Source organism: Drosophila ananassae, chromosome 2R (genome assembly GCF_017639315.1).
Source record: "Drosophila ananassae strain 14024-0371.13 chromosome 2R, ASM1763931v2, whole genome shotgun sequence".
NCBI lineage: Eukaryota > Metazoa > Arthropoda > Insecta > Diptera > Drosophilidae > Drosophila > Drosophila ananassae.
Genome location: NC_057928.1, coordinates 7,893,328 through 7,903,657, shown reverse-complemented (window position 1 = coordinate 7,903,657; position 10,330 = coordinate 7,893,328). Strand labels below are relative to the sequence as shown.

At 39.4% G+C, this 10,330-nt stretch overlaps 1 protein-coding gene across 1 annotated transcript; it reads right to left on the bottom strand.

Moving 5' to 3' along the window:
• Positions 1–5,609: 5,609 nt before the first annotated feature.
• Positions 5,610–9,809, bottom strand: LOC6506261. Its single transcript, XM_001958210.4, has 3 exons — positions 9,659–9,809; positions 9,089–9,580; positions 5,610–9,035 (listed from the first exon to the last, which is right to left on the bottom strand). Exons 2-3 carry the CDS (start codon positions 9,567–9,569, stop codon positions 8,314–8,316), a joined length of 1,203 nt encoding a protein of 400 aa, XP_001958246.1. The 5' UTR covers positions 9,570–9,580; positions 9,659–9,809; the 3' UTR covers positions 5,610–8,313.
• Positions 9,810–10,330: the final 521 nt, after the last annotated feature.

The following is a 10,330-nucleotide window of genomic DNA, read 5'->3' as shown; positions in this document are numbered from 1 at the left end:
TAAATATTTCGGTTTATCAACTTTATTAGAGATTTAGATTCTTTTGGGTTTTGGTCTCTAAAGTGTGTCTTTTCTTAAAGAAAATAAAAGATTTTAATTAACAACAGGGTTCTTACCCTGCAAAATATGGTCTATGACACATTATTGGCTAGTCACTTTTTGAAATTGTTGCTTTTCTAACCGCCAATACCGTGATTACTACTAATGCCATTTTTACTACCATTATATTACCACATCCCATACTATTTTTACTACTAATGGCATTTTTATTCCCAAACATAATACTAAATTGCTGTAAACTGCTGATTTTATGTTTCTTTGAAATTTCTTCTAGAACTTGTCAAATTTTAGCCACGCCTGAGTATGATTGGCAAGTATGAGCCCAATTCTTGCCAACATTTTGCCTTTTTTTCGCCTCAATGTCATGTAACAAGAGAAGCCGCAGAACACCAAGATCGTAGAGTTCAAGAAAGAGGAAGGAACTAACCCTGAATCCCACAGCTTAGTCTTCCAAAACACAGAGATACAAATATATAGACAGACCCAGCCAGCACCACAGATCCGACGTCCAGCTGTTGTCTCCTTTTTCGAAAGGGAGTAGAAACCGGAGGAGGGAGTAGAAAAAGGAACGGTGTGGATGGGGGGATGGCTGTCGCTCAGTCGGACGTCGTAAGCGTGTATGACATGTGAGTTGCACGTTTTGTCGATTTTCAAATTGAGCCAGCGTCTCAGCACTCCTATTTTTCCCTAGCCTCAGAAATATCCAAATAGCCCTTTTTTTTTTTTATTTTAGCTAGAATTTTTGTTGGATATTTTTTTAAAGAAAGTTTTTTGAACTATTGAGGGTTATTTGTTCAAATGATTGTTACTTAAAACAGTATTAAAAATACTTTAAAACCTATCTTTTTCAAAAAAAATAATTTTCTAAATATAAGTAGTATATTTTGAATATCCCTAGCTAGATTTCCCAGACCTGTCTGTTCTTCTATTTCGATCTCTGCCTACCTTTGTCTCCTTCACTCTCAATTTTCCCCCCGATTCGTGCAATCAAATTGAGGAGTTCCAGTTGGGCCCCCGAAGGTCCGTCCGCTGTCCGGATCCGTCCGTTCAAGACCTATGGGTACCTGTCAGTCAAAATGCGTTTTACAACAGTTTTTTTTCCTTCTTTTCTTTTTTCTGCTTTTGGTTTCTTTTTTTTCTCGTCTCGTTGGCCATTTGGTAACCCGTATCGTTGGTGTTGGCGTTGTTGTAACACGATTTCATTTTCCCTTTTCTACCTCGAAAATCTATGAGCAATCTATCTTTTGAGTGCACCACCACCACCACCAACAGATACAACAATCAATTTGGTTTTTTTATTTTTTATTTTGTTGTCTACTTTTGAGGTTTAATGTGGCAAACAGCGACGAAGATTCAACAACTACTACTGTATGGTAATCCATGACAGTTACCGAGATCTTTATTGTGATCTATGGGTTTTTTCGCCAGGTGGCTGGGGATGGGGATAGATTGGGATTGGGATTGGGATGCTCTACGGAAGGGGGAGGCTATCACAAAAGAAGTTGGGGAAACTAGAATAAATTATATTTTAAGATATACACTATGAAACTCTTCAGTTCAGTTTATAAAAATATTAGAATAATCAGCATAAAATATTAATATTAATAAAGATGATTAGATCATCCATGAAATATGAAAAGCCTAATCCTTCATTAGGGCTGTTCTGGGAGCTGATCGGAGGGAGCCATCTTGGTTCCACATTCGCGTTTGCCACACAAAAAAAGTGTCATAAATTATACGCTCAAAACAGAGCACAACGCCTGGTCATCATAAAAAATATATATGTATATACAACATGGGCAACAATAAAGATCCAAATGCAACAGCAGACGACGACTGATCATTAATTAATGAACATGATCAGCGGAGGCAGAAGCAAAAGCTGAGGCAGATGAGTTGTGGTCCAGGCCATTAGAATGCTACATGTCGTCGTGGTCGTGTTCGATTGCTCAGAGCCCAGATATACATCGAGGCCCATCTATCTGAGAATCTATATAGAAATAAACTTAAAGAAATAAATATAATGATAGTTAATTTAAGTAATTCTAGCTAATGTCAAAAGGGTTGTAGTTAGAAGATTCTGTCAAAAGTAAACAATATAGTTTATGATTTATTAAGCCTTTAACCCTTTTTGTATTTAAATGTTAATTTCTTTAAGTGCATCATTTTCATGTGTGTTGAATTTTTCTTTGTTTACAAAACAAAATGTAAACAAAACTTTTGTTCTATCATCGCAGGCAGCGATTGAAAGCATTTGCTGCCAAGCTCCAAATAAAAAAAGAGGCTGAAAAAAAAAAGAAAATAAAAGGGCAGCAGGCTGAGGGAACCTCAGAATCTGGGGCAACCAAGCTGGGGGCCTTTTGGATTTGGCTTCTGTATGGGAGTGTGCGTGCTTGTATCTATGTGTGCTTGCATAAGCAGGCTGTGGCAAAAGATCGAGATACGAACCAAAGAAAGTATCTATCAATATGTTAAGACATATTGGGAATAATGACATCAAGATACTCTTAAATATGAAATATTAACTTAAAGTTAAAGGTATTTGCAATGTAGAAGCAATAAAGAAAATAATATTAAAAATTAAAGTAACTATTCATTATAAAATGTAGATATTTTTAGATTCCTAGCTTCTACAGATCCCTCATCACGTTGAAAAGATAGAGTATCTTCAAGATTGCTTCTGCTTCTGTCCCCTGATGGCTTTGCTGCAACACTTTGACAGCTGTTGCAGCGTGCTTTAGTTTTTATTTTCGTTATTTCTGCTTCGGGTTTATCTGTAAACGCGCCTCCAAATGTTTCTAATGACATTCACTTTTCGGGGAGAACCCCACACGCTTTTTGGGTCAATCATTATCGCCGAGGCAAGTTGCTGGGCACGCAGGTTGCACGTTCCTCCGGGCGAAGTCGAATCTTTACCTTTAAGCTCCGTCCGGCATGGACGGTCATGAACGTGAACCGATCCATGATCGGACCCCAGATGATTTCACTTTCAATGCCTGGGTTGAGCACACACAGCACCGGCTGGGGGAGACTGCAAGATTGGGGTTTTGAGGCCGCCTGGGGATATCACTTTACCATCTACACGGCGAGAAAATCCGAGCCCAGCTACTTGCCAGCCTTAAGCTGAATAATTTGTATTCTTGGTTCCTTTTTCCAAGTGCCAGAGGACCATGATCTTGCTTGATTTATTCAGGGGTCAGCAGAGCAGGGCAAATGTTTGGGGAAGCCTATTAGATTACCACATCGCAGTCCGCATGTGCACATGGTGTGTATTTGCGCCTGCCCCATTATCTCAAGTCAAACAAATGTTCCTCCAGCAAATCTCCGGAGCAATAGAAACGTCAACCCCCTGCAAAAGAAATAGAGTCCCTGCTGGAACGAAGGAATACAAGAGTTGTGGCAACACACAAAAAATGGAGGAAAGAAAACAGCCACTGGACAGGTCTGTCTGGCCAGTCCATGATAGATCACCCCATGGACAAATACGGACAGGTGAAACTTGTCAGTCAGTCAGAGCCAGGGCCTGGGGATCGTACTGCCTGGTAATAGGCAGGGGTTGGACCTTTGGGCCAGCTAGCCAAAAGGGTCGTCGTCGTCGTCGCGAGTCCTACGCCAACAACAAACAAACAAACAAGCAAACAAATAAACAAACTGAAAGGGACAGGCCTGGGTTATGGGTGGAAATCTTTGGAAAACTAGCAAAATAAATAAGGAACGAAGTCAGGGATTACCTAAAAAACTAAGGCATTCTTTTATTATACAAGTTGTATACATTTCAAAATCATTATTTTTCTTTTTACGATCATAAATTAATCTCAACCATACATAAAATTACAAACCGTTTTAATTCTAAATAATAACTTTATTCCTAATCGAAGCATGGAATATTCTAATTATCCAGGGTAGCAAGAGTGCACCTATGGGTCACATTTCGATGGCCTGGCTGGTCTTATCGCGCTGTAAAAACAAAGACCCTGGAAAAGGGATCATGTGGCTGAGCTCAGATCAGAACCGAAGTTCAACTCAACTAGTACGGTTTTTGGGCTCAGTGAACCCGGAGACACACTTGCAGAGTGTGCTGGGCACAAGTGCAGGGACCCTTTGTAACGAGGGAGAATAATAATGGGAAAAGGGCATAGGGTCCAGGGATCAGGGACCGGGAGCCAAGGGCCTAAGAAACCGAGGGCACTTTTTCGCTCCCTAACCGACAATTACGGAGTGACTGCGATCGTGTCTTGTCTCACAATCTCATGTTAATTTCTGGCTCCACTGCCAGTGCATTTATCACGCTGTCTTCGGTTTTACGACCCATCATTGTCCTCACATCCCTCGATTGTCACCTATTTTGATAGTTGGTGGATTCGCAGCTCGCAGCTCCCTTTTATAGAAGGCATTTCTTTGTCTCTTAACTTTTTTAATATCTCCATAAAATGATCTCTTTGGACTTCAGCTAGTTTTACGATCTCTGTCTCTGCTACCAAAAAAAACCAAGCGGGTCAGAGTTATGATTCATTGGCGATTCGAACACCTGCAAACTGAAATTTCAGTCAAAGACTCACTCAGGTGTGACCCAGGGCTAATGAGAGGGAAGTTAAACCGGATTAGGATCACTGAAGTGGTAGTTTTCGAGATTTGAGGGTGGAAATACAGATCAGGATAGGATCGAGATAGGAAGAAAATTATTTGTAAAGATTCACGACAAGGATCAGCTTGTGTAAGGTTACAAACTCTAAAAATTATACAAAATAGTTTCAGTTTAATAGCATATTTTAAACTGAAGGAAAATTAAAAGTGGATATAGCAAAAAACCTTAACAATGCCATCAATTCCAAAGTAAGAAACAATGGTTACCTTTTGTCTGCCAGCCTCAATCGTAAGCATTTTGTCGCACAGCTTGTATTTAACCTTTTAAGGAAAGCCAAAAGATCATTTCGATTAATTCGATATACCCGTATTGTGTAGGATGTTCGGCTGCCTCTTTGTACGCGTTTTATCATTTAACTGCAAAGATAATTTTCTCAGACATGATTTAAGCATTAAGCCGAGCTATGCTCGCCGTTCCAGTGGGCCATTAACATCCAGGTGTCAATTGGCCAGGCCAATAAGAACCTCGGGGATACAGCTTAAAAGAGGGAGGGCACGGGAACATAACCAAGCGATTGGCAACCTGTCGCATTAACAAGAATACCAAAGGTGGCCAACAATCTGCCGGGCAAAAGTAAAAGTGCTCTTCTCCACTCCATCGCAGGCCAATCCACTTGCCATATTTACATTCCCACTAACTTGACTTAGTAACTGACTGATCGACTGGGTCAATAGATACCAGAAGCCGATGAGGAGGAGACTCTGAGGTGTCACTGAGGGAAAAGTAAAGGTATTACAATATTATTTTACTTTTTATTAAAGAGTTACTTACAGTAGTATCTTAAAGTATGGAATAGCTTCAATCAGTAAAAGATTTTAAGTATATAAAAAAGATAGATAGATAAACCTTTTAATTAATTATTTTTTTTCAGTGAAAATATAATTTGTTGCTGCTACTCACTTGAGCTGAACAAGTTCCGCGCGACTGCTTCCAATTATGGCGAGGATCTGTTTGCAACATACGCCAAAAAGTCAACTGCTTTGGGCCCTGGTTTCAACTGGGTTTGGTTTGTATTGCTGGCTGGATGGTTGTTTGGTTGGATGCCTGGTTAGTCGGTGGGTTGGCCTACTACTGGTCTTAGACAGCCTGGCGGCTTCCACTCCACCAAAGACAATGCGTGAATGCAGCCCAAAAGTGGCCAAACTCGTGGATATCGACCGGTTGTGTATTTCGACATCAGTTCATGATGTATAGCTTTAGTCTAAAATATGTTTTTAGGATTCAGGTCAAGTACAATTACTACCCTTTTCTCTTTTCCAACTATTTGCTTATTTAAGAAATCAACCTTTTAATACTCTTTAAAATATAAAGCTTTAAAAATCGCTTCATAAATAATTAAAGTTTATTTTCAAGCCAAGTTGTTGCTTTGGCTGCCAGTTAAGATCCTGGCCTTTGTGATTGCCTTTTAAGCTATAAGTTTTCGCGGCTTTTTGGCTAGGTTTCTTTTTTTTCTACTACGCTCAGGCTTTTTGCAAACTTTAATTAAATTGTTATGCAAAAGTTCCACTTGTCGCTGCTGGCTGCTGCTATATAATTTGGCATTGCGCTGGACCAGCAAGTGCATTGGAGATATGGATTGAAAATACCAGTTTTTGTAATTATTACAAGAGAATAGGATCTTTGGGGCTACGTAGCATATAATAAAGACTCGAATGTACTTTTTAAGGCCTATTAAACCTAAACTCTTCTATAAACAGTCTCCAATATCCCCAATTCGAAAGTTTCAAATGCTCGAGTGTGGTGTTTCTCTGGCTGAAGGGTCTTCGAGCATCGAATTGGGTCAAGTGTTTTGTGTGCGCTTCGTTTTTCAGCTCCAGCCTCTTTCCAGTCCCAATTATCTAATTTTCAAATTAACAGCTGAAACTGCGCCTCGGGCTAGAAAACCATTTCCTCCTCTTGAATTTCTACATATTCAACTTGAACTCTGACTTGCTCTCAGATCTTCTACTGATAACACATAATTGGATTTTGATTGTAATTCGACCAGCATGTCACGTAAAAAATAAGATTAATGTCTGGTGACAGAAGAACAATGTTAACATGGCCCACTGACACCAGCTGCAAGTTTTTCGGCCGAGTAGTGTTGTTTAGAGGGCGGCCACCTGTGTTTGGCATTTCGCACCTTTCGGCAAATGCGTGAATCATTCGGGCCCACCAGCAAGTGAATTAGTCATCATTAGTGAAAAATTGCACTAGAAAAGTGTGTCCGAGCTGTTGAAATTCCATTGGCATAAATCGGCTGGCTGCACAGGTAGAGGCGTTACAAAAAACTATCTAAAACGACTTATTAATTCTCTGAAATTAGGCTTTAGAATCATTTAAGAAATATTTATATTTAGGCATTCGATTATGTTTACAATAAAATACCACTTTTTGTACAATAATTCATGAATTAAAATTTAGCCAAAATACAGTTTTAAACCAGAGTTCGGATTCCCACTGTTCGAAAGAACAATCCGAGATTACCAAAGGGGCTCTACCTCCAGATGGCGAGAAGAGAGATAGGGGCTCCACGGCGCAGACGTGGAAGAGGCTGGAGACTCAACAGACAGAGACTCAAGTTGAAGTGCAGCCAGAAACGCTGCGGCGCATGCGCAACGAAGCCGAAGTCGGCTTATTTATGGTCTTTGGTTTGGGGCTTTGGTTCTTTATTTTTTCTGTTGGTTTTCGTTAAAAAAAAAATGTTTTTTTTTTTTTGCTCTTTAGGTTCATTGGCTCTTCTTGGTTTGCCTTTTGTTAAAATGCATTTATGGTCTTATTTTGTTGTACGTCTTCTGGTTCCCTTTCGACGCAAGCGTGTGTGTATTTCTGGGCTGTATTTTTTCTTTCTTTTTGTTATATTTATTTTCTTTATTATTGTGAACGCTCAGAAGACGAAGGAAAATTTCTCAAGGCGTCGCCAGAGTGTCTGGCGTGTCTGGCCCGACTTATCTTGCCCCTACCTTCTCCGATCTCTTTTATTTTCTGGGCAGTGCTGCATGCTTGGCTGTTGTCCCGACGATTCTGGCTATTTTTGGCCAAGTCAGTGGTCCAAAATATGAGCCCATAGACGGTTAAGAGAATTAATAATAAGAGATGCAAATGTTTCGAGTCATCCCAAGTTTAATTTTTATTGAAAACAATAAGCTTACGTTTTCAGGTCTCACAGTTATGGGGCGACTCTTTAAAAGGTTGAACAAATTTCATATTAACATGTTTTTGATAAAATTTCGCTTTAGATATAACTTGTTTCTTTATGGTGGCTATAATTTCCAATGTAACTATCTTTTATCTTTCTTTCATTATCCAAAGGTACAAAGATTCAAAGATATGAGGATTCATAGTATTAAATTCTTAAAACTCTGTTACATATTAGTGATAATAGATCATTCCTTATTAAGATTTCTTGTTTCAATTATAGTTGATTTTCCAACATAAGTTGTTCAAAGAGATCAATCACTCTCTAGTCTATTCGATTCTTATAAAGATATTACTCTAAAAATGATGATAAAAATTTTAAATTTTTTACGATTTTTCTGAATTTAAAAACATGGTTAAAATTGTCGGGAAATATAGCCAACATCTAAAAGTTTTTCATAAAGAAACATAGTTACATCAACATTAGCTGATTATTCAGGAAGTTGTAGGACACGGTTCGGAGGTCTGGCTCCGAATTCGCGACCAACTTGGACAACCAAAGGATTATCTGGCCTAACACCGTTCCTTAACAGGATATGAGTTGCTGGTCCAAGCAAATTTCGGTTTATGTTGGTGCAACCGAAAAGATTAAGCTTCCGCAGCCTCTTGCAATGCTTCAAGAGCAAAAGAACTCCGTAATTGGTCACCTTGGTGGAGTGTTGAAGATTAAGATGTTCAAGTTTCTTCAGTTGAATGATGTATGACCCGATGATCTCATCATTTTCCAGCCGGCACTCTAGAATTTTGAGTGCCTTAAGGTGACATAAAGCAACTGCTCCGGCTTTGTCGAGATTCCGGTCGGTTTCTGGACAAAACCGAAGATATTCCAAGCTATTTTCGTATTTAATAACAGAAGTGCCTAATATATGGTTTAGTTTCATGGTGGGGTGAGTACTTTCTATAGTCAGATACTTCAAAACTGGCATAAACGGCATCTGGGTGTGGAATTTCCCGTAACCAATTCGAATGAAGCCCATCTTGGGCCACACAGCCGTATCCTGCTCCTCCTTAGGAATACGTATATCCACATACCTCATATCTATGCCATTTAGATTCTTCATCCCAGAACACATCTGGTAAAGATCGACAGACTCCTTACGTCCGTTTACAACCGAAATGGACTCCAAATCCACCAATTCCTTGAGGGCCATCACTGAAATATATAAAATCATGGTTATCTGTTCGTTTCTATTGGATTCCACTCACTATCTGGAAGGGAAAACTTTGCCAAATCCAAGAATCTCAGATTGGGAAGCATTCGCAAGGTCTTGACCACCTTGACGCGTTCATAGTTGTTGGTTAACCCGATCCACTTGAGACGTTTCATGGTCGATAGCACTGGAGTCACGTGGTTCCAGAAATGACTGCGTACGGGTATGAAAAACTCCTCCAAATTCGGACAAAACTCGGAAGCCAACTTTGTCACTTTCACGGTAGTCCTCACGTTCTTGGTTACGATTCGCAACACCGAAGCGCCACATAGGGGCAATATGATCTTCCACTCCTGGATGGGGCGTTCATCGAACATGATTTTCCTGTAAGTGCTGCCAGCGTCCATTGCAAAGGCAGTTCCAAAGACCTTGTGAGCCTGGGCCAGGTTCAGCTTATCCTTCTCAGCTTTCACTTCCTTGAACACCATCAGCAGGACCTCCAAAGGCAAATCAAAAATACCGCAAGTGGATTCCATTATTAGTTCTCCTATAAAAAATAAGATTTCCGGAAAGTTTGAATAAATCAAAAATTTTCTGTAAGCTTTTAGAGATGAAAGATGCGTACGTTAAATCTGAGCTAAAATATCGATTGTACCGGAAGTGAATTGCTTTTCAAGAATATATTAAAATATATACTGAATTTTTTCTTCTCAATATTTCTACTTTACGGAAACAACAATTTTCACAGAATGAATGAATGAACTTTCTGCTTATACTGCTTCTGACGTCTGAAAACAACACGATTGCTTAGTTTTAAAATTTTCCTAGAGTCTCCAAAAGTAAGTGTTCCATTTTCATTGTTTCAAATGGTTATGTAAGAGGCTATCGACTTTTTAATAAATCGATAAAAGAAGTAAATCGCAGCTTGTGTGATTCCCCAGATAAAGTTTCTTATGGCAGTTACGGAATTACCTACAAATACCAATTAGTTTGAAAATTTACGCTCATTTTTAAGCAGAGTTAGAAACTGAGTTTCCTTTTCAAGTAAATTGCACCTTTCATCAATCATTTAACAATGTATACTCGATCTAATCAAATTTTACGCAGCGCTGATCACCCCAAAGACCGGAGCCCTTACGCTAGCAAATTTCTTCAGTTTTGTTCAGCAGATTTAAATGGAAATTCTCACGTTATTGGGATCGGGGTAAGGATGTCGATGCGATCGCAGTGGATCATTTTCACACGCCTCTATTTTTCATGCGTTCTGCATTCGCGCCTACTGCCAATTACATTCGTG